The sequence below is a fragment of the Myxine glutinosa genome, chromosome 2, assembly GCF_964187855.1.
Source record: "Myxine glutinosa chromosome 2, kmMyxGlut1.1, whole genome shotgun sequence".
Lineage (NCBI taxonomy): Eukaryota > Metazoa > Chordata > Myxini > Myxiniformes > Myxinidae > Myxine > Myxine glutinosa.
The window spans coordinates 133,590,526-133,616,374 of record NC_136262.1 but is presented as its reverse complement, the minus strand read 5'-3'; the positions used below and the strand labels follow the sequence as shown (position 1 = coordinate 133,616,374).

At 45.0% G+C, this 25,849-nt stretch overlaps 1 protein-coding gene across 3 annotated transcripts in view; it reads right to left on the bottom strand.

Moving 5' to 3' along the window:
- The window catches only part of MTHFR (methylenetetrahydrofolate reductase), a 339,179-nt gene that overhangs the window by 95,713 nt on the left and 217,617 nt on the right, over positions 1-25,849 (bottom strand). For all 3 annotated transcript variants that reach the window (XR_013622377.1, XM_078771682.1, XM_078771683.1), the window contains exon 9: positions 12,272-12,406. Coding sequence is in view for 2 of the 3 variants with exons in the window: in XM_078771682.1 (XP_078627808.1) it covers positions 12,272-12,406 (135 nt within the window). In the remaining variant the exon portion in view is untranslated. The remainder of the gene's footprint in view (positions 1-12,271; positions 12,407-25,849) is intronic.

Genomic DNA, 25,849 nt, shown 5'->3' with positions numbered 1-25,849 from the left:
GTACTAATTATTTGATTGTGGGTAAAGGAATTAATTTATCATAGTGGATTGTTAACAGCAGCCTGAAAATGTCCTGAGTGCATCCATGTAATCAGAAATCCCAGATTTGTTTTTACAAACAACATTTTGGTAGAGGTCTTGTGTGGACGAGCACTTACTTGGTAGATAAAAAACGGTACTGCATGCTGGCAGCCACTTTTGCGGCCATTTGGACCGAACAAATTGGGAGAAACTGTAATTGAATATGTAATTTACAGATGAGTATTTGGGAAGAAAAAGGGAATTTATTGAGATGAGACATTTTTCGAAGTTTTATTAAAGTGCTAAAATATGACACTCGGCAAGGCAAACTATTGGATGGGAAAATTAGATCTGGTTATAGAGAAAAAAAATATTTATTGACCCCTTGAAGTTAACTCTTCGAATCATTGTTACACTGGCATTTTGAGTTCACATTGGAAATAGTTTGGTAGAAACCTCTGGTTAAAACCTTTGGTTGCGGTATTTTGGAACGAACTGATAAACCATAGGAGATTGATAAGAATGAAACAAAAAAATGGACCCAAAGTAGAAAGGTGGATTCATGCCTCTCATTGCAAACGAGCACAGGGGGCAAGGGAGGATGGTCCCACAGAAAATGAGGCTGTACTTAGCAGCCCAGCAGAACATTCAGTGGCAGATAAATGATAGTCGTGATTTACAGTCATTTGAATTACATTTTAACACCCCTTGCATTGATAAACATTACATTTTCAACATGTGATATTCCTACTTGGGATAGTGACATTTATTTGCCTACATGACATACAATTACCTACTGATATTAATACAACATGAGTGATAATGTATCACAACTACACTCATGATCAGGGGATTTAGTTCAACCCCGGGAGATAGGGGGATCAGGGTAAGACAAATAATCTGATTTATGTTACATATTAAGGGATTTTCTTTATTTACCTTTTAGGAAGCTTGTTAGTTTGGTATATAATGTTGAATGTCATCGACATATAATTATGTCATAGGTATGAATATATACAAGGAGTAGCAGACTTGTTTGTGGGTTTAGTAGTTATATTGGCAATTGTTTTAGTGGTGGCTTGCTTGAAAGCCTTAGTGACGGTGTGTTTGAATAAGGTAACCAACAACACTATGATAATGCATGAAGTAACACCAGAGGAAAGAAATGTGGAACCACAAGAGGAAGACTTTTATGGTGACATAAATACTGAGATTAAAAGATTAAATCAAGTGATGTTGCAAATGAATACAGTAGAATTAAGATAATGACATAACGACAATGTTATGAGTTGTGTCAATTACAAGATCAGTGAACTCATATCACCACGAGTGACACACTGTTAGTAAAAAATAAAATAAACATATGTCACCCACAGGGTGAACCGTATCTTGCCAAGTGACCTTGACCTTAATAATTTCGTATGGTGAATAGTATGTCTTCATGACCAACGCACATGAAATATTGAAAGATTTTGATGAGAACTGAGGAAATAATTTTTTCATGAAAATTCCGTTTTTTCGTCATGACGTCATCAAATGACGTCATAGCGTCAAACTGTTTACAGATCTGGGAAGCACTCATCAAGGGCATTCATATGAGGTATTACTCGATATGGTACCTACGATTTCAAAATTTGACCTTGGGGTCAATAATTTTCGACCTCCAGCGCTAACCATGAAGGTCAAGGCCGATCGCCACCAAAAACTAATCAGCTGAGCGCCGGACCATATACTAGATTCCCATGAAGTTTGGAGACGATCCGATCAAAGTTACTCAAACAATTAGTGTTTCGTCGACCTCCATGATTGGCCGCAAAGTGACCTTGACCTTTGACCTTGACCTTCATAATTTTGTGTGCTAAAGGGTATCTCTAAAAGACTCTGATATGCGAACTTACAAGAGTTTCCAAAGGGAACTGTGCTCTACAGAGTGACCTAAACAATGCGAACTAAAGCAATACAATATACATGAAAAGTGCAGTTTTTTCGTCATAACGCCGTCAAATGACGTCACATTGTCAAACTAGTTATATGTTTGGAAAGCACTCAACAAGGGCTTCAATTTGAGGTACTACTCGATATGGTAACTGAAACTTGAAAATTTTACCTTTTGGTCAAAATTGAATGACCTTCAAAATGACCTTGAAGGTCAAGGCCGATCGACACCAAAAACTAATCAGCTGAGCGCCATACCACACCCTATATACCCACCAAGATTGGAGATCATAAGATCAAAGTTACTCAAAAAATAAGGGTTTCGTAATTTGACCTTGGTCAATAATTTTCGACCTCCAGCGCTAACCATGAAGGTCAAGGCCGATCGCCACCAAAAACTAATCAGCTGAGCGCCGGACCATATACTAGATTCCCATGAAGTTTGGAGACGATCCGATCAAAGTTACTCAAAAAATAAGGGTTTCGTTGACCTCCATGATTGACCACAAAGTGACCTTGACCTTTGACCTTGACCTTCAAAATTTTGTGTGCTGAAGGGTATCTCTATAGGACTCTGATATGCGAAGTTACAGGAGTTTCCAATAATAACTGTGGTCTACAGAGTGATCTAAACGTGAAAAAAAATGATTAACCACAAACAAAAAAAACAACAAACAAACAAACATACAAGCTGACTAATACATCTTGCAAAAACTTCGTTTTGGCAAGATAAAAAGGGAAAAGAAAAAGTGGAGAGGAATTATGGTAATAATACATTATGCTTAATTTGTTGGTTTGGGAAAATTTTTGTTGGGAATTAGATATTCCCGTTTGTGATTGTAATCATATACAATTTATTTTCTTAGAGTAGTGCTAAAATACCTGCACGAGTTAATTTTTGAACTATATTAACCTGAAAGCAATTGTGGATGCTATTCTTAGTTTAGTAGTGAAATACATACCTGATTAAATATTATTTGTGTATAAATAAAAAAATAACCACCTTTAGAGGCCATTTTTCCCCGCAAAGCGGGGGTTGGCCTTTTTCGGGAATCGTGGTTGTTGTTGTTTTTCGGTCCCCTTTTTGAAGCAATGTTTTACGGCCGGATGCCCTTCCTGACGCCAACCCTTTTTGCCGCCGTTAACGACAAACAGGGAATTACCAGTGTGCTGGTACTCAATTTGCCGACCTCGGAAGGATGACAGGCTGAGTCAACCCCCCTGGCGTTAATTCAGCGATTGACCGGGATTCGAACCCAGGATCCTAGGATCCTAAGCCGGCACCCTAGCCTCTAGCCCAACACCAGGGCGTGAGGGGCGCGTCCACTAATGGAATGCCTCTCACTTCCCAGATCAAGGGCCATGTGGTCAGGAGAACCTCGTCCCTTCCGGTTGCCTTGCCGTCCCACCGTGAGCGCCGGTCAGGGTGTACTTCAAACTAAGCTTAAGTGTCAAGTGTTAAGTTCCTCCTTGCCCTCGCAAGGGAAAGGCTAGGGTCAAGCTCTTCCAAATTTCCAAACACTAGAAATCGGACGTCTCAAATTAATTAATTAATTTGTTAATACATCTCAGTCGCCCGCGACCTCTCCAGCGCGGGCGTCGAACCAGTTAATTTCCGGTGTGACCGGGCCGAGTATCGGCCCGGCCGTGGCCGAAGCCGTTGATTCCGCCGTAGCACGCTAACGCGTAGGCTCGCGCGTCCCTGGTCCGCCGGGGTTCCGTGGGTGTCCTACCGTGCCTGGCGCCGCTATTCTCTCAACTTCCGGGAGTAGGTGTCGGTTTCCGGGGACGGATCTCGCTGTCTAAACATGGTAGCGCTAGGCCAGTGGGACCGCCGGGACCCACGTGCACCCACAAGTTGTTCTGCGCGTGGGCGGCAGTATCAGACCGGGGCGCCCAAACGCTCCCCGGCTAAAGTTCATCCTGATGCGCCCACATTGTGCGGACAAACCCCACCAAGTCAAGGGCCACGTGGTCAGGAGAACCTCGTCCCTTCTGGTCACACTGTGCCTATCGGCCGGCCTCGAAGACCGAAATTGTGTCGGTTACCGATCCTTTGGGTTCGGAACTATGCCACCCTGAAAATGGACTATGAACTATGACTATGGAAAAAAAAAAAAATGAACTATGCCACGCATATACGCATGACGCATATTGACGCATATGACGCATATAAATATTTGTGTGACGCATATAAATGAATATAACTTTTGAATGTTTTAAGGAAAAACAACAAATTGTTGAATGTGAAACTGTCAGAAGATATACATGATTATGCTGATTTCATGGTAAGATGTACCCTATCTGATTCAGTGTGTGTGGAAAGCAGATTCAGATGTGACTGAGCATAAGGATAAGACGAGATCACATTTGAAGGGGGTGCTAACGGAATTGGGAAGAAGTTCGAGAAAGAAAATTTGTGGCTAAAAATGAAGTTAATCGTGGCATACACCCTCTTTCTCAAAGAATGATGAAGACATTCTCCCGTGTAACTTGGAGATGGATGCTTACCTTCACCAAGGAAATTTATGTGACCATTTGCCTGGATCACACTGCAACATATGAAAGACAGGCGATCACTTACTCTTGTTTGAAGGCTTCGAACATTCATCACATCAGAAGTTGCAGGACAACGACATTTTACCTGCAACCTCTGCGAAATGCGGGGACATATGTTACTACTTCACCAAACTTCCGGAGAGCCAGCATGGAGCTGCAAACCAATGGCTGTGCCTTTTCACAACAGCTGTGCACGATTCTGCGGGCCACTCCTGGTATGGACCATGGATGACCTGAACACCATGGTCCCAACATCATTGTGGATGCATCCGGCATCCCTGTTCCACATCTTGCTGGCCAAGCAACGTCACACCAATACTTGCTGCCCACTCATAATGAGGGAGGAGGCAAGTCGACTACAACTGGGCGAAGGCCTTGTTCAGGAATTACTATGGTTTACAGCAAGAGTGGCAAGAATGCTACATGGAGAGCAGGGTCAGTCTATGACTCCGTGCAGTTATTACAACAGCAAGACCCTACACGAAGTAGTGCAGGTGCTATGAAGACATTAGGAGAAAATGTGTCATACCTGAATTCAAACACAAGTGATCAGCCCTTCCTTTCAAACAGAGTCAACATTTGTGTGGAGGCAAACGGTTTTGCCAGATGTTGCAGATGCTTTACAAAACTTGAAAATGAAGTGAAATTGTTGTATCTTGGTGATGGTGAAGTGTTGTTTTGAAAAGATATTTGTGATGCAAATGCAATAGATTGAACAATATGGAAGGAGTCAATGACCAACGAAATGTTTTGTGATTCTTGCAGTATGACGGTGTATGCCTAAGGGAATTTAATTACCAAAGTTGTGGTTTGAGTACTTGTATTGATATTTACTTGTAGTGATTGATTATTTACTTATACTTGTATTGATATTTACTTGTAGTGATTGATTATTTACTTATACTTGTATTGATGTTTACTTGTAGTGATTGATTGTTTACTTATATTGATGTTTAGATTAATGGTTAATATAAACAAAAACAAAAAGATGAGGGAATTATGGAAGTGTAACTCATTGGTTGGGACGAGTAAAGGAGCAAGTAGTCCAGGTGGTTCGTAAGAATGTCAGGAATGTATCTCAGAACATGGAACCTGGGAGTTCCTTTGTCCACCTGTATCATGGCCCCGGGCTAACACACATTCCCAAGCCTTCACTATTGTTTTGGACATCGGGAAGCAAAGAGGGTGAAGGAACTCCCGAGCAGGGGGGCGAGCATGGATGACCTCGGAGCATTTAGCGGAGGGAGGATTAGCGCGGCGGTGCCCATATAAACGAGAAACATACGTTGAGTGAGGAGCACTTGCCACGAGAACCTCTGCCCAAATGGAACGATCGAGTACGGAACGAGGACAGCGCAGAAGACCGAACGAGGAAGAACCAACGACTTGAAGAACTAAATTCGTTATAGTATTGTAGTTCTTCATTATATTGAAACAAGTGAATTATTAGCTAATAAAGCGTTGCTTTGTAAAAGCTCTGTTTAGTTATTTGTATCCTCCTGAGTCATATAACTATTCCCGGACACTACCATAAACTTCTGGCCTCCTCCAAACTGCCTGCCTAAACTGCCTGCCTATTCTAAACTGCAGATCTACTCTAAACTGCAGGCCTACCTTGTCAACCACTGAATTATTTATGAATCTTTGCTATTACCAATAATGCTGTACGACAATAACTCGTATATTATTTACTCATATAATTCTGTGCTTTTTTTGAGTTTATTATACACATGACTTTTGGGCACTTCCTTTTCCGGTGCACTGTTCAATAACGCACCTCTTGCAACCAACTGTACCTGGCTCGTGGTTATTTGTGTTCCTGCCCTTCCCGTGGTGTACGTGCTCACCATGATCGGTCCTGATCTATCACATGGTGGTAGAGATGTTCAACTTTCAAAACCACCCCAATAGGGTAAGAGCACATTTTATTTTTGTCGATGGTGCCCCAACCCCTGCGTGCTTCAGGCCTGCTTCGGGGAGGACGCTATTGCCGAGAGACACGTCCTTCGGACGCCATTCCAGACACGTTCTTCGGATGATTTTTTTTTGCCAACACACTCACATTCTCCCATGACCTGCATGGCTAACATGTCCGGCATTGAACCACCTAGAATGGACTCGCAGACCCCAAATCTGCCCTCTGCATTTGCTTCATTTAAGCAGTATGCTGAACTCGTACTCAGGGGACCTCTCGCTGGGATGAACCCAGAGGAGCAAGCAACATACATCATCCTGTGGGTAGGACAGCAAGGCCTCCACATGTACAATTCATGGGACCTGTCTGACGATGATCGCAAAAAAACCCAAGAAAATATGGCAGAAGTTCACAACACATCTAGAGCCGAGGACCAATTTCCGACTCAACCGTTTCCACCTACAGAAGTCTAAACAGGAACCTCCTGAATCCATCGATGAATTCATGACGATTACGGCTACAGGCTCAAAAGTGCAGATTTGACACCACTAAAGAGCTGGAAGGCAATCTAATTGAACAGTTAATAATCCGCACCAGGCACAAGAAAGTCGAAGAAACATTGCTAGGCAAGGACGAAACCCTCACATTGGACAACAAGATGGACCTGGCTTGTACCGAAGAGGCCATCCCGGCCCACCTGGAACAATTCGCTAATGACACTGCAGTTTATGCTGTCCAGAGGTCCAACGGTCAAAAAGATCATTGCCAATGGTGTGATGGGGATCACTCCCGGGGCCCCAGAACGAAGTGCCCAGCTTCGGGATCCACATATGATGCATGCAGCAAGCGAGGACACTGGAAAGCCATTTGAAAATCCACCCAGCAACAGCACGCACCCAATAGAACTTGACAGCAGCACAGATGCCCCACACGGACATCCAGCATAACGGACCACCGGATGCACTTTGTCACTGGGCAACCTGCAGGCGCTACAGCCTCTCCTACGCTGGAGGAAGGGTTTGAGACTCTGACATTCGACATTGTGCGGGCTGCTTCTGCGAGCTTTGTTCCGTGCGAAGAGCGGGATGAAGTATTTGCCATCATAGAAATTCAACTGGACAACCGTCTAAACACTCCAGCCACTCTCAAAGCCAAGATAGACACAGATGCTCAGGGAAATGTTTTACCATTCAGAATATTCAGAAAAATGTTCCCAGGTAAGCTTTACTCTCACGGCTTTCCCCAGAATGGTGCAACTATTCCCAAGAAGACTACCCTCCATGCATATGGTGGATCTAACATACCTCACTTCAGGGCTGTATGTATACCCTGCTCATACCAGGGAAGAACCTGCTGATGCTGAGTTCTATGCCACAGAGTCTGATGGCTCAGCCATTTTAGGCCTGTCAACATCAGCCGGTACCTATGGCTTGTGGTGCTCATCGGCTCTGTGAAGAACGATTACACATCACAGCACCTACCAGTGACATCCGAAGATGGCAGATGTAAGCTTACCGTGACCGATTCAAGGGGATTGGTCATTTCAAAGGGAAGTTACACATCACTACGGATAATACCGTACCTCCAGCCATACATGTGTGGGGATTTTGCCATTAATAATAGCGATTTGTTTTAGTAGTTCATCTCACTTTGTATTGAAAACGAAATAATTATCCAGGATTAGCTGAGAACAGCTCTTCTGTAATGAAGTTTGGAGCCAGGGCTTTTCATTAACAATTCAGGCCGATGGGAAAGGGAATAAGATTTGAGTCTGGTCTTCATTAACAATTCGGGCCGATTGGAAAGGGGGTAAGATTTGAGTCTGGTTTTCATTAACAATTCAAGCCGATAAGGACAGGATGGGGCAATCCTTTATCCCTTTGAAACTGCCTTTTGTCTCGCTGGGGAATAATTTGATTAGGTTTTGTATTTAAACTCAACTCTTGGCATGGTAGAGTCAGATGTTTGGGGATTCTGAAGGCTGTGTGTGTCCTTCTCTTTCCTACGCATCTCTGCAATCGTGTCTTGGTATATTAATAAATTTTGTTACTCTTCTTCTTCATCTTGGTGGACCTTCGATTTATTCACCAACAATTGGTTACCAGGAGTGGGGTTTCATCTGGGACCAAGAGTAGAGGCCGGCAACCGATTTGATTAAGGTGAAGCCTTTGCGCTGAAGTCATACCAAATTACGTACGCCGCTTCCTCCCCGGTTTTGGTCCATTCTCCGTCATCTGAGCCTGAGACACGGACAAATTGTAAGTATGGGTCATTAACCCAGAGTAACAAATTTATTGATCTACCAAGGATAGGGGACAGTTAGCTGGAAGGGGGATCGTGAGGCCAGGTAGACGCGGGGCGACACCTGTAAGACCGAGATCATCCCAGGAATGCGGCCTAGGAAGACAGGATGGGGTATGCCATTGCATCACCAGAGAAAGCATAGGCTGAGCTAACGAAGAAGACCCAAGGGAAAATGGCCAGAAAGCAGAACGAAGCGTAGGTACCAGATAGACTTGGCAGGAAGCTCTAGACAAGCTGGAGAAAGAGAAGAGAACCTTCCCACCAGACTGTTGGAAACTGTTCGGGGTGGTGGAAAGAGGAAATGATGAAAACACAGGCCGCGTCAAAACAGGCTAGTCTGGCAGGAGAAGTATTGAAGCTACAAGGAGAAAGGAAGCGGATAAAGTTCAGGAGAAAACGATCAAGGAAATAGTTAAGCAGGCGAAACAGCGACTGATGCCGCTGGTCCAGAGTAGAGACCCCGCGTCAGGTGAGATAATTACCAGACACCTACCCTCCCAAGACCTGGGCCCTGTCCCTGGGCTCCAGGCACCACCCTCCCTGCCCCCACCCCTGTCACCCCATCCTCAAACCCCCATGTAGGGGTTTGGGTTTGATTTTTTTTTCAACGTCAAAATCCAAGATGGCCGCCGCCATGTATGTCTGATGCCATGTATGTCTGAACCTTGTGAGATGAATATCTCGAAAAATAAGCGAAGTACCAACTTCTAATCTGGTGTGTGGCTGTATCTCGGCATAAGGAAGAACGCTATTGACAATTGGGTCGCCACGTCAAAATCCAAGATGGCCGCCACCATATATATGTCTGAACCTTGTGAGCGAAATATCTTGAAAAATAAGCAAAGTACCAACTTCTAATTTGGTGTGTATGTGTATCTCAGCATAAGGAAGTCCGCTATTGACAATTGGGTCGCCACGTCAAAATCCAGGGATGGCCGCCACCATATATATGTCTGAACCTTGTGAGCGAAATATCTTGAAAAATAAGCGAAGTACCAACTTCTAATCTGGTGTGTGGGTGTATCTAGGCACAAGCAAGAAGGCTGTTTAAAATTGGGTCGCCACGTCAAAATCCAAGATGGCCGCCGCCATGTATGTCTGAACCTTGTGAGATGAATATCTTGAAAAATAAGCAAAGTACCAACTTCTAATCTGGTGTTTGGGTGTATATAGGCACAAGGAAGAAGGCTATTGAAAATTGGGTCGCCACGTCAAAATCCAAGATGGCTGCCGCCATGTATGTCTGAACCATCTTGAAAAATAAGCGAAGTACCAACTTCTAATCTGGTGTGTGGGTGTATCTAGGCATAAGGACGAACGCCATTGAAAATTCAATTCAAAAACTATATAGCCTATTTTACTCAAACAATATAGCCTACTATAGCCTAGCCTATTTTTATAGCCTATTTCAGGAGATCCCAGGATTACCCACCCAAAATATCGTTGCAATCGGTTCAGCCGTTAATGCGGTACCTTCAAATGGATGGTCAGACAGACGGACGGACGGACATTTGGTGAATTTTAGTAAGATGCTTATTTTTAGAAGAAGGGGGACGACAACCACTGAATTATTAATGGTTTCTTTGCTATTACCAATAATGCTGTACTACAATAACTCGTATATTATTTACTCACAATTCTGTGCATTGTTGAATTTATTGTACTCATGACTTTTGGGTACTTCTTCTTCCGGTGCACTGTTCAATACACCTCCTCCTGCAACGAACTGTACATGGCTCGTGGTTATTTGGGTACTTGCTCTTCCCATGGTTATTGTCCCCCGTCGCACAGCAGAGCGAAAGGGGGACTATGGTTTTCCCCTCCGTCCGTGTGTCCGTCCGTCCATCCGTCCGTCCGTGTGTGCGTGCGTGCGTGTGTGCATAAGCGAAGGACCGCATTTGAATTTGGTGTGTGGGTGCAACCCACGTCAAAATCCAAGATGGCCGCCGCCATGTATGTCTGATGCCATGTATGTCTGAACCTTGTGAGATGAATATCTTGAAAAATAAGCGAAGTACCAACTTCTAATTTCGTGGGTGGGTGTATCTCGGCATAAGGAAGAAGGCTATTGAAAATTGGGTCGCCACGTCAAACTCCAAGATGGCCGCCACCATATATATGTCTGAACCTTGTGAGTGAAATATCTTGGAAAATAAGCAAAGTACCAACTTCTAATCTGGTGTTTGGGTGTATCTCGGCACAAGGAAGAACGCTATTGAAAATTGGGTCGCCACGTCAAAATCCAAAGATGGCCACCGCCATGTATGTCTGAACTTTGTGAGCGGAATATCTTGAAAAATAAGCGAAGTACCAACTTCTAATCTGGTGTGTGGGTGTATCTAGGCATAAGGAAGAACGCTATTGAAAATTGGGTCGCCACGTCAAAATCCAAGATGGCCGCCTCCATGTATGTCTGAACCTTGTGAGCGAAATATCATATCATAGCATGTTTTCTGCATCTTCCACTTTGTCAACTCACATCACTTCACCGACGGGGGACCTAGGCGTAACGCTTGTTATCTCACCTTGCACGGTCCGATCTATCACAAATACCAGCAACCATAATCCCAAACACAACCCTTCATACCAGCAACCATAATCCCACACACACCCCTTCATACCAGCAACCATAATCCCACACACACCCCTTCATACCAGCAACCATAACCCCACACACACCCCTTCATACCAGCAACCATAATCCCAAACACACCCCTTCATACCAGCAACCATAATCCCAAACACACACCCCTTCATACCAGCAACCATTATCCCAAACACACCCCTTCATACCAGCAACCATAATCCCACACACACACCCCTTCATACCAGCAACCATTATCCCACACACACACCCCTTCATACCAGCAACCATTATCCCACACACACACCCCTTCATACCAGCAACCATAACCCCACACACACCCCTTCATACCAGCAACCATAATCCCACACACACACCCCTTCATACCAGCAACCATAATCCCACACACACCCCTTCATACCAGTGACCATAAACCCACACACACACCCCTTCATACCAGCAACCATAAACCCACACACACACCCCTTCATACCAGCAACCATAATCCCACACACACACCCCTTCATACCAGCGACCATAAACCCACACACACACCCCTTCATACCAGCAACCATAACCCCACACACACCCCTTCATACCAGCAACCATAAGCCCACACACACACCCCTTCATACCAGCAACCATAATCCCACACACACCCCTTCATACCAGTGACCATAAACCCACACACACACCCCTTCATACCAGTGACCATAAACCCACACACACACCCCTTCATACCAGCAACCATAACCCCACACACACCCCTTCATACCAGCAACCATAAGCCCACACACACACCCCTTCATACCAGCAACCATAATCCCACACACACCCCTTCATACCAGTGACCATAAACCCACACACACACCCCTTCATACCAGCAACCATAAACCCACACACACACCCCTTCATACCAGCAACCATAAACCCCCACACACACCCCTTCATACCAGCGACCATTGGGAAATTCATCCCAAGCTTGAGTCCGATGAACATAACTCTTGGGTCTCGCAGCCCAAAAAATGGGTCGGACCTCCTCGGCATGCCTCCTGGCATCAGCACTTATCGCCCAGGGCAATATTCGTCTGGGGGAGAGTAGTTGGGATCAAATAAAAAGAGTGGGAAACACATTTCGAAATGGTGGACATATGGATGGCATGAACTTCAATTAACTTTGTTAAATAATTAACACATTAAGCAACAGGGCCTTGTGTTTAACAACCATAGAGCCTGATGTTTAACAACCACAGGGCCTGATGTTTAACAACCACAGGGCCTGGTGTTTAACAACCACAGGGCCTGATATTTTACAACCACAGGGTCTGATGTTTAACAACCACAGGGCCTGGTGTTTAACAATCACAGGGCCTGATGTTTTACAACCACAGGGCCTGATATTTTACAACCACAGGGCCTGGTGTTTAACAACCACAGGGCCTGGTGTTTAACTGATGTTTAACAACCATAGGGCCTGATGTTTAACAACCATAGGGCCTGATGTTTAACTGATGTTTAACAACCATAGGGCCTGATGTTTAACAACCATAGGGCCTGATGTTTAACTGATGTTTAACAACCATAGGGCCTGATGTTTAACTGATGTTTAACAACCACAGGGCCTGGTGTTTAACTGATGTTTAACAACCATAGGGCCTGATGTTTAACTGATGTTTAACAACCATAGGGCCTGATGTTTAACTGATGTTTAACAACCACAGGGCCTGATGTTTAACTGATGTTTAACAACCATAGGGCCTGATGTTTAACAACCACAGGGCCTGGTGTTTAACAACCACAGGGCCTGGTGTTTAACAACCATAGGGCCTGATGTTTAACAACCACAGGGCCTGGTGTTTAACAACCACAGGGCCTGGTGTTTAACAACCATAGGGCCTGATGTTTAACTGATGTTTAACTGATGTTTAACAACCACAGGGCCTGGTGTTTAACAACCACAGGGCCTGGTGTTTAACAACCACAGGGCCTGGTGTTTAACAACCACAGGGCCTGGTGTTTAACAACCATAGGGCCTGATGTTTAACAACCACAGGGCCTGGTGTTTAACAACCACAGGGCCTGGTGTTTAACAACCACAGGGCCTGATGTTTAACAACCATAGGGCCTGATGTTTAACAACCACAGGGCCTGGTGTTTAACAACCACAGGGCCTGGTGTTTAACAACCATAGGGCCTGATGTTTAACTGATGTTTAACAACCACAGGGCCTGATGTTTAACAACCATAGGGCCTGATGTTTAACTGATGTTTAACAACCACAGGGCCTGGTGTTTAACTGATGTTTAACAACCACAGGGCCTGATGTTTAACTGATGTTTAACAACCATAGGGCCTGATGTTTAACTGATGTTTAACAACCACAGGGCCTGATGTTTAACAACCACAGGGCCTGATGTTTAACTGATGTTTAACAACCATAGGGCCTGATGTTTAACTGATGTTTAACAACCACAGGGCCTGATGTTTAACTGATGTTTAACAACCATAGGGCCTGATGTTTAACAACCACAGGGCCTGATGTTTAACAACCACAGGGCCTGGTGTTTAACTGATGTTTAACAACCACAGGGCCTGATGTTTAACTGATGTTTAACAACCACAGGGCCTGGTGTTTAACTGATGTTTAACAACCACAGGGCCTGGTGTTTAACTGATGTTTAACAACCACAGGGCCTGATGTTTAACTGATGTTTAACAACCATAGGGCCTGATGTTTAACTGATGTTTAACAACCACAGGGCCTGATGTTTAACTGATGTTTAACAACCACAGGGCCTGATGTTTAACTGATGTTTAACAACCACAGGGCCTGGTGTTTAACTGATGTTTAACAACCACAGGGCCTGATGTTTAACTGATGTTTAACAACCATAGGGCCTGATGTTTAACTGATGTTTAACAACCACAGGGCCTGATGTTTAACTGATGTTTAACAACCACAGGGCCTCGTGTTTAACTGATGTTTAACAACCATAGGGCCTGATGTTTAACTGATGTTTAACAACCACAGGGCCTCGTGTTTAACTGATGTTTAACAACCACAGGGCCTGATGTTTAACTGATGTTTAACAACCACAGGGCCTCGTGTTTAACTGATGTTTAACAACCATAGGGCCTGATGTTTAACTGATGTTTAACAACCACAGGGCCTCGTGTTTAACTGATGTTTAACAACCACAGGGCCTCGTGTTTAACTGATGTTTAACAACCACAGGGCCTGATGTTTAACAACCACAGGGCCTGATGTTTAACAACCACAGGGCCTGGTGTTTAACTGATGTTTAACAACCACAGGGCCTGGTGTTTAACTGATGTTTAACAACCACAGGGCCTGGTGTTTAACTGATGTTTAACAACCACAGGGCCTGATGTTTAACTGATGTTTAACAACCATAGGGCCTGATGTTTAACTGATGTTTAACAACCACAGGGCCTGATGTTTAACTGATGTTTAACAACCACAGGGCCTCGTGTTTAACTGATGTTTAACAACCACAGGGCCTGATGTTTAACAACCACAGGGCCTGGTGTTTCACAACCACAGGGCCTGCTGTTGGTTTGACAGAAACTTCTCCACCTTGTCAGGAGAGAAGGACACAGAGTCCAGGAGCAGTTGGGTTCGACTGGGAAAGGTGGGAACAGAGAGAGAGATGGGTTTGGGACACAAGATTTTGAGGCAAACACAGAGTTGAGGCATTCGGCTTTGTCATGTGCGGTGTCAACTGTGTGGCCATTTGAGGTGAGGGAGGGGATGGAGCGGGAACAAACACCAGAAACGGATTTGACCAGATGCCACCAGGATTTGGAGGAAGGAGACAGGTTTGAGAGTTCATTCTTCAGTGTGGAGAGATAGTGCTTCCTGGCACTCCTGAGGGTAGACACACACTTGTTCCGAGCTTGGTGGAAGGAACTGAGATTGCCTTCAGTTGGATTAGCCTTCCAAGAGGCAAAGGCAAGTTGTTTCAGGGCAACTGCCTCACCACAAGATTCAATGTACCATGGACGGGAGGAAGGGTAAGACAACTGAAGACGAGATGGGATAAATCTGTGCATGAGAGAGAGCAGTTTGCTTTGGAAGAATTCGCAGGAAGAATTGATGTCAGAGGCAGTAGAGATGGGAGACCAGTCCAGATGATTGATGGCTGCTTGCAGACCGTTCCAGTCTGCCTGAGTGAAATGCCAGACTCGTCGGCGCAGAGGAGGCTCTCTGAGAATGGCCAGAGAGATGTCCACTTTAACAAGCACGTGATCAGAAGAACCGATTGGAGCAGAAGAAGAGCAGCAGACATTAGCAGGGAAGTTTGTCATAACCAAGTCTAGAAGAGAAGATACTCCATTGACTGAGATCCGGGTCGGGAAATTGACAGATTGTGTCAGTCCCAGTGAGTCGCAGAAGTCCTTTGCAGAGATGCCATGGCTGGTAAGAGAGGAACCCACACCCAGCCAGCTGGCATGATGACAGTTGAAGTCGCCACGTATGAGGAAGAGAGAGTTGGGATGAGTGGATAGAAGTTGGTCCATGTTGTCCGACAGCGAAATGTAAATGGAGTCATCACTGTTTGGAGGACGGTACAGAACACATATGAACAAAAGGTGGGAGCGGAGTGGAAGCCGTAGCCAGAGGTACTCCTGGGGGCGAGTTGGAGAGAGGGCAGTGCAAGGAGAGTGAGGAAGAGAGTTTTTCATAAAGATAGCAACCCCACCACCATGATGAGGCTCAGGTCTATCATACCGGAGGAGGGAGTAACCAGGAAGAGATATTAAGGAATCGGAGACATCTTGAAGGAGGAAAGTTTCTGCTAAGCAGATCAAGTCTGATCTCTCCATTCAGGTTGCTTCTGACAATCCAATCAGGTTTGAGCGAAGGCCCCGGTCCATACCGTTAATGAGGAGAGAGGGGGAGCACCGGGTGCAGGACAGGGGAGGGGAGGGGTAGGGTCAGATGAAGGATGAGAGGAGGAGGTAGGGAGAGCAGTTGATAGTGTGTCAGAGATTACAGAAGAGTTACACGAAAAGGAAGGATGAGGAGGACGAAAGGTTTGATGGTGATTGAAAGACACACAGTGAGGTGTTTTTTGAGGAGGTGCAGAGCGAGGTAGAAGGTTGGAGGAGGTGGAGGTATGAGATAGAAGGGAGACGAAGTAGGGCGGAGGGGGACAATTGGAGAGGGATGGTTGGGGAGGGATTTGAAGGGGAGGAGTTGGGGGGGGGGGGGGAGTTTTGAAGGGCAGGGGTGAGTTTAGGAGATGAGGTACAAGGGGGGAGTTTATGGAGGGGAGGAGCAAGTGGGGAGATTTGGAGGGGAGGGGCGAGGGGGGAGTTTAGAAAGTGGATGATAAATGAAAGACGAACATTTTTAACAAATTGGGTTTGTTGTGATTTTCAAGTTAGAGATCCGTTTGAGAACGATTAGTAAGGGAAACATATGAAAATCTGTTAACTAAATTGTTACCAAAAAATTTCTTCACCAATGTTTGTAAAGGTGTGTAATAACATGTGTTAAAATGCTGAAGGTCAACTCCCGTGGGAAACCCAGAAAAAAAGCTGTTGAATTCGGGTACCGAAAAATTATTTTCGAGAATTTTTATTTTTTTTAATCGGCCCTTAAGTAACTTATGAGGGGTCAAATAAGGGTTTTTCATGATTCTGAGTTGATTGTTAACATTTATATTTCACCACAGACACTCCTTTGTGGAAAAATAATTTCTAAATATATCTCATTTTCTACTTTGCAGGACATGGAGTCTAGCAATATGGATGAAGACGTTACTCCACCTGTGCTCAATTGCTTCATCTGTGCACGCTCGGATACACCAGCTGAAAGGCTCATACAGGCAACTCCAAAGGGATACTCAACTTTATTGAAACAAGCAGAAACTGTCGAAAATGTTACTGTTGTGGAACGTATGAAGGAGGCTCAAAAGGAAGGAAAACTGAGGTACCACCAGAAGTGTAAAAATGATCTGTACAACAACTTTGTTGCAACCACCAAGAAGTCAGCTCAAGCATCAAAGGCAGAGAAAGAGTCATCAAAGTTGAAGAGAAGACGCACTACTTGTGAGTTCAGTTCATCAACTGGCTGCAGTTCTAGAAGATCACAGTCAGTTGACCTCCTGTATAAGGATGTATGCATTCTTTGCAACCAACCAGCCCAGCTCTACAAAAATAATCCAGCACAAGCTAGAAAGAAATACAGAGTGCCAGATAATTTGACTGCAGATACACTGAAGGCAAGCTTGCTGAAGACAGCACGGAGTCGCGGGGATGACTGGGGCACTGAAGTCACTGGACACCTGGAAGGGATCAACGACTTGGTAGCAGAAGAAACACTGTACCATTTGCGATGCAAACTTATGTTTGCGAGAGGTGACAGTTTGTCCAAGACTGATGAGGAAGGAAAAAGGAAGAGAGAACAGAGGAGTATTGATGAGGAGCGAGAGGCAGTTTTTATTGAATTCTGCGAATGGTTAGACTCAGAATTAGAGCATGGGGTAATGAACATGGACCAAGTCCATGAAAAGCTGCAGGAGTTTGATCAGTCACCAGAGAAGAGCCTTTCTTATTCAAAGCATTGGCTAAAGATAAAACTTCTAGAGAAATACGAAGACACCTTGTATTTCACAACACAGGAAAGAAGGGCAGATGTACTCTGTCTCAAAGATGGCACCGACAATATTCTGCGAGCGCATCATGCTAATCTTGACCATGGAGATGAGAAGACTCAGATCATAAAGACGGCACTCAAGTTCATATCCAATGATATTGCCTTGATTGATTTAGGTCCAAAGTCATACCCCACCACACACAGTATGACTGACATCGATAGTCAGCTGACACTTGTTCCTGCAAGCCTTCAGATGTTCTTGAGACCGATTGTCAAGACAGACGAAAGAGTTGCCGTTTGGGGGCAGAATTTTATTAAGGCCTGTCGACCTCGGTCTGGAGTATTGCCACACCAAATGGGGCTTGCCATACAACTTGATCATAGATTTGGGTCAAAATGGATGCTCAACAAGTTCCACCGGCTGGGATACACTGAGTCTTACACGGAGACAAAACTACAAATACTGCTTCCTTAATAGTAGGAGTGGAGATGATGTTCCAGATACTTCTGGCACTCTTGACACCATTGTGGAGGAAACCGATGAACAGATCAATGATGAGGTTGCGGTTGATGCTGCGCTTGAGGATCAATCAGTGATGACAGCCAAAGTGCCAGCCAGTGAAAGTGAATTGTCAAGTAATGATCAGGTGGTCTTTATGGAGGTTGGGGAAACAAACAATGCAGTCACTCAGTTTGTTGGAGACAATATAGATTTAAACATTGTCTCTATTCACGGAAACACTCCCTTTCACTCAATGGGTTGGATCGAAGTCACCTCTCCGGCACCACCTTTGCCTATGTCTCTGAACATGTCTCTGTCTCTGCAGCATGTCTCTGAACCCCAGTGACTATGGATGGACAATAGGTGTGCATGGGTATGAGCCAGTTCCAACACTGGACCCCACGGCTCCTGAGGAGCTATTGCAGTTCACGAGCTGTAATTGTCATGGAGATTGCAGCAACCGGCGATGCAGCTGCAAGAAGAATGGGGTCACGTGCATCTCGGCCTGTGGAGTCTGTAATGGCATTACATGCAGAAACTGCAGTCATGATGTTGTTGAGTCTGAAGAAGACATAGACAATGACTGTTGAAACTTCTGACATTGTGAATGAGAAATAACTCTTGAGTATTATATATGTATGTGAAATAAAAGCTACTTTGTGTGTAAATGTAAAAGTGAAAATATAAATGTTAACAATCAACTCAGAATCATGAAAAACCCTTATTTGACCCCTCATAAGTTACTTAAGGGCCGATTAAAAAAAAAAAAAATTCTCGAAAATAATTTTTCGGTACCCGAATTCACCAGCTTTTTTTCTGGGTTTCCCACGGGAGTTGAACTTCAACATTTTAACACATGTTATTACACACCTTTACAAACATATTGGTGAAGAAATTTTTTGGTAACAATTTAGTTAACAGATTTGTGAAATATCTCATAAAATGCCCTTACTAGATAGAGGAGAAGTGGAATGAATGAGAATTTAGAGCATGTAGTGAGGAAGAATTGTAAAAGATTGAATTTTTTTTTAAGAGGAATTAGTTGAAGAGGAAATTGAAAAAAGGCTTTTAAATAGGATGAAAAACAGCATGTTGTAATATACCACTGAATAAAACACTGCAGGGGAAAGTTTAAACATATTGTTATGTCGGTGGGGTAAAGGAATATCTAGAGTCAGATAGATCTGTATAGGTAGGTATTCGAGTGTCGGGATAGGGAATCTACCCGGTAATAAGTTCCATGTGTAGTCCGGTTTGTCGGGATAAGCTGTATTGATGTCCCCGCTGCGGGGGAGCAGGGCGTGCTAAATAGTCCAGGGATTATGGATAAGATTCCTTTGTTCGTCATTCCCCCTGTCGCCAAACCTTTGTCCCTTATGGCAATGCATGCACATACAGTCATGTGAAAAAGTAAGTACACCCCATGTAAAGTTTTGACTTTTTCAACATATTTCAACATACAGCTATTTCATCTTCATTTCAACAATATTGAGAGATGAAGGTGATATAATATAACAAATATCATGAAACATTTACATTTTGTAGTCCATTGTATAATTTAAATAAACATAAATGCAAATTTTGCATGTGGAAAAAGTAAGTCCACCCCCACATTTATCACTACTTCAAATACCTAAAATTAAAATGAGGTGCACCAGCTCAGGTGCAAATGATTATAACAACATTAGAGAGGATCTTGGAGGAACCTGTCTTATTTAAACCTCAGACATTTAGTTTGGTTTGCTCTTTGTTGTTGAAGTGTGCGGCATCACCATGCCTAGATCAAAAGAGCTCTGTGAGGCCTTCAGAAAGAAGGTTATAGATGCCTACGAGTCTGGGAAGGGATTTAAAAAGATCTCCAAACAATTTGAAATCAAACATTCGACTGTTCGGAAGATCATCTGCAAGTGGAGAAGATTCCAAACAACTGCCAACTTGTTCAGGCCAGGCCACCCCAGCAAGTTCAGCCCGAGAGCAGACCGCAAGATGCTGAAAGAAGTTTCTAAGAACCCCAGAATATCATCATGGGACCTACAGGTAGTTCTTGCCACTGTTGATGTCAAAGTGCATGAGTCTACTGTGGGAGAATACCAAAAGGTATATATATTTCCATATACTTCTCCTTCTCCAAAAATGTGTTTTTGTCTAAAGAATAGAACTGGAATCTGGGGGAGAAACGGCTTGCATGGACAGGTCAGAAGGTGACCTACAAAAGATAGATAAGGGTGTTCCATCTCTTTAACTGTGACAGCTGTCTAAAGAAAAAGCCCTTAGAATCCCCTGAGATGGAACACAGATCTCCCACTGTCTGGGCAAGAAAGTCTGTGTGGAACCCTGAATACCATTCCATATATGGAAGTGAGTTTTAGGATAAAGGGGGAAAGTGTGAGATTTCGGAGGAGTAGCTGCGCTGGACGAAGGAATGAAGGAAGATCTACAGGCACAGGAGAAGTTCATGCCACGACCGGCAAAACAAAGCTTTGTTAAAGTATAGTTCATTTAGTATGGTATTCTACCTTGCATCAGTTCGTAATTCCCTACCCTTCCCTTTGAGTTAAATAAACCGAATATAAGAACAAGTGGAGTCTTCCGTTCTTCTTCTATTAAGAAATAGAACTCTTCCACACTACCATTAGAAAGAGGCTGCACAAATTTGATCTACATGGGAGGTGTGCCAGGAGGAAACCTTTGCTGTCCAGAAAGAACATCAGGGCAAGACTAAAGTTTGCCAATGAACACCGAGGCAAAGACCAGCACTTCTGGAACAATGTGCTCTGGACAGATGAGTGAAAGGTAGAGCTATTTGGCCACAGTACCAGAAGACATGTTTAGCAAAAACCAAAGACAGCATTTGACCACAAGAACCTGATACCAACTGTAAAGCATGGTGGTGGAAATATTATGGTTTGGGGCAGCTTTGCTGCATCAGGGACTGGGCAGCTCACCATCATAGAATCCACTATGAATTCTTCATTGTACCAGAGGGTGCTTGAGGATAATATGAGGCCATCTGTCAGAAAGTTGAAGCTCAACCGAAGGTGGACCTTGCAACATGACAATGACCCTAAACATCTATCTATAATTCCAGTAATCTCTGTGTGTATGTTTGTTTGTTTGTTTGTTTGTCTGTGACCGCTGTTTCTCGACAACTACCGGTCCGATATACTTGAAACTTGCCAGGTATATTGCTGGGGACCCGAGGATGTGCCTTTTCAAGGTTTCATATTAATCGGACAATTACTTACCGAGCTATGTCCAAAAAACGATTCAACCAATCAGAGAGCAGCGAGCTATCGCGTGTGCCGAACGTGGCGAACACACTCTGCCTCGGATGGCACATTTGAGAGCGTATTCATTTATTTCCCGTCGGCAAACTATGTTGCCGTTAAACTATGTTTTAAAACTAATTAAAACTAATTTGCGATTCATTGTAACTGCGATTTGCGACCTTCCGGACAGTGAGGACTGCACTTCCGGCATCCAATCACAGAACGCGTTATTGCGTAGGCGTGGCCGATGTGAGAGCGAGCTGATGCTGAGCCCAGCGCGTGCGCCATTACGGTACGTAATTCGATTTCTTCCGGAGAAAATAATAATTTCTCGATTTCTTATGCGCATTATTTCTCCCAATTCAGTCAGAGCGAAGGGCGGAAGCGAAGAGCGTTGTTTTTTTTGTTTACGGGCGTACGGGCGGGGTAGAGCGTACGGGTAGCGTTTTTTTTTTTTTTGGCACATTTGAGAGCGTATTCATTTATTTCACGTTGGCAAACTATGTTGCCGCTATGTTGGCGTTAAACTATGTTTTAAAACTAATTAAAACTAATTTGCGATTCTTTCGCTTTCCTGCGCATTTGTGCACGCTATGGCGATTTCTTTACCAAACTCCGCTAGCCGTTAGCTTTGGACCAAACCATTTCATGTAAATAGAGGGGGGGGATTGTCACCGTACTCGCAAGCCGTTAGCTTTGGACCAAACCATTGCATGTAAATAGAGGGGGGGGGATATACTTTTAGATATATATATAGTACGGGCATGCCCTAGTACCAGTAAATCCACCAAGGAATGGCTGAAAAGAAAGAAATGGAGGGTTCTGGAATGGCCAAGTCAAAGCCCGCATCTAAATCTCATCGAGATGTTGTGGGGGGATTTGAAACGAGCTGTGCATGCAAGAAACCCCTCAAACATCGCACAGCTGAAAGAATTCTGCATGGAGGAGTGGGCAAAAATTTCTCCCAGTCGATGTCAGAGACTGGTAGACAGTTATAAGAAACGCCTACTTGAGGTTGTTTCTGCCAAACTGGGCAATACCGCCTATTAGAGCCAAGGGTGTACTTACTTTTTCCACATGCGAAATTTGCATTTATGTTTATTTAAATTATACAATGGACTACAAAATGTAAATGTTTCATGATATTTGTTATATTATATCACCTTTATCTATCAATATTGTTGAAATGAAGATCAAATAGCTGTATGTTGAAATATGTTGAAAAAGTCAAAACTTTACATGGGGTGTACTTACTTTTTCACGTGACTGTATAAACACTTAGATAGGGCCTTTACTGCTCACAGTAATTAGATCCCCTTCCCTTACAACGACTTTGGAAGACAGGCAGGAAGCCAGATCGGGGCACCGCCGATGGTGGCTGCCGCTAGCTGCACCACCTGTTTGCATAGAAACATCGCGTGGGAGGAGCTGTGACCACGCCACAGGGAGGCCTGTGATTGGTTGGTGCAGAAGGCGCGAACCTCAGCCAATCAGCGCCGGAGGCACGAGGATGCAACTGAGGAGGAGGGGATTCATTGGACGAAAGATGCTGGAAAGTTTGGGGAACGACGAGAAGCTTCGGTCTGACGTCACCACACCAGGCGAAATGATATAAGGGGGCGCTGCACCGATTCGGGAGCTTTTTCTCAGAGACGACATTGAAGCTAGCTCTCTTCGCACAGTTCGTGCTTGACTTGGATCTTTCTCTTCCCTCGTGGCTTGGATCGTGCTTCGCACTGCGCTTGGCTTGGATTCCTGTTGGCTCTGTTCCTCTCCTCGACGCTGTTCTCTCCTCCTGCAATCCCTCCGTTCCTGTCTTTGTGCCTCGTGTTGGAGATCGACCTAGTGTGGAGCTCGCTAGCCTGCGTTGGACGCGTGGTGCGTTGGACGCGTGGTGCTTTGTTGCGTTGGACGCGTGGTGCTTTTGGATTGGTGCTCGGAGGTGGACGGAGGGAACCGCGTGGGACGACGACGGACAAGACTACAGACGAGATAAGGCTGCACTCACACCCCACATTTACACGTACACGACGTTTTCTTTTATTAATTCATTTTCCCTTGTTCGTTTCTGAAGTCGGTGTGTGGGATCTCAATTTAGAAATTAGATTTATCGTTGTGGTTCCCTATCCCGATCCTGATTGCAAATAAACCCTTGTATTATTTTCCATTCCCTGCTAATATTGTGTCCGTTTGAGTTCGTTCCCCTTCCACAGTAACGCGCTTTTATCGCTTCTTCCTCTCCCCTTCTTCTTCCCGCGCTACATAAGTAAAATCCGTGTTTAATCGTCGCCTCCAGTAGATCCGTTTGGTCCATCCGCGGTCCTGGTATTAACCTGGAGGGATTCGCGTGACAATATTTAAACAGAACCGTGAAGAACAATCTTATATTCACAAAATACCAACGGGGAGAGGGCCTAGAGGGACAACCACGAGTCACGTGAACAGGGCAAAATGTGGAAGGCAAGGAGATAATGGGGGAGGTGCGAGAGCGCACGTGGACAGAAGCACACGATAAGACAACAGCACACGTGGAGGAAAGGAAATAAACGTTTTTGTTTTTTTTTGTTGGTTTTGGGGGGGGGGGGGGGGATTTAAAACGTTAGACAAAGAGTAGATGTTCGGGGGAGAAGGGAAAAATCTAAGAACCAAGCAAAAACAGCGAAGGAAGGAACTTAAGTGAACAAACTTCGACGGGGGAAGCATCAGGCTACAAGGCCGCACACGCGGAGCAAACAGAAAACGATTCATTTATTACGAGTTACAGGAAATTCAAACCAAAACTAACTAGAAACAAACAATAATGCATAGACGATAAAAGAATGATTGGAAATTTGACAAACACACGAATGGAAACATAACTTAACTTATGATGCCCGGAGAGAACAAAAGTCACCACCTCGATCGAGAAGCCGGAAGCGGAAGTTAGAAAATAATGTATTAAAATTTTTCAATACATTTCACATTCTTGTGCCACCTTTGATCTAACATCAGGCATTGACAGCAGGTTCGTGAAGGACTTGCACAAAAAATGTGCTCAGTCTGAATGTTGCTATATCCAGTCAATGGTGAAACTGCAAATGGCATTGATGGAAAACCATTATGTCATTTCCTCATTCTGCTTTAAACTCAATATCTCTATATTCTTATTCCAAACAGCATCGTTCATCATTCCAATCACAAATTGATACTGTTGTGGCGGGCACAAGGGGTAATAATTCCGCGCACCAGTGGGTGGCGCGAGCGCCCAGGCGGTGACCGATGGTACATGCCTCGCCCTTCGACCGAGCAGCCACGCCCGGGGACTAGGCGTGGCCTCGGCACATATATGCGGGCTCTAAGCTCGAGCCCGCCCAGTGCTGCAGTTCGAGCTTTCATAATAAAGACTCTTTTGGTTTTATCAAACGCGTTGTGGCCTACCTCTTTGGCAAGCAAGTTGTGTGTGCAGCACCACACTTCACTGGTGACCCCGATTGGTTCAGCCATTGCTGACCACCGAACGCGCCATGGCCAACAACGCCGTCGGGGTAAAACTCCCAGAGTTTTGGGAAGCACAGGCCGATGAGTAGTTCGTGCAGGCCGAAGCGCAATTTCAGCTTCGAGGCATAACGGCGGACGAGACCCGTTACTACCACGTGGTCGCCGCCCTCGGGCCCGGCACTGCCGCCCGAGTCGTGTCCATCCTGCGGCACCCGCCGGTCGACCACAAGTACGGGGCGCTCAAACGTCTCCTCATCGCCACGTTCGGCCTCACGGAGATCGAACGGGCCGACCGCCTCCTGGACCTTCACGAACTCGGCGACACACGACCATCCATGCGGATGGATTATATGCTGTCGCTGCTGGGTGACCAAGCCCCGGATTTCTTATTCCGGGCGCTTTTCCTACGCCAGCTACCTCTACAGGTACACCTCGCGCTGGCCGGTTCCAAAATAAGGGAACCCCGAGCCCTGGCCATAGAGGCCGACAAGTTCTTCGTGGCTTGCGACACGCGGTCGAGTTACGGTGCGGCCGTCGTGGATCCCGAGGCAGATGCTACTGCGTCCCTCGTGGCCGCTGCCCCGCCCACCACCACCGCCGCCGAGAAAACCGCGGCCGCGGCCGCCCCCGCCGCCACAAGCCTGGTGCTATTTCCACG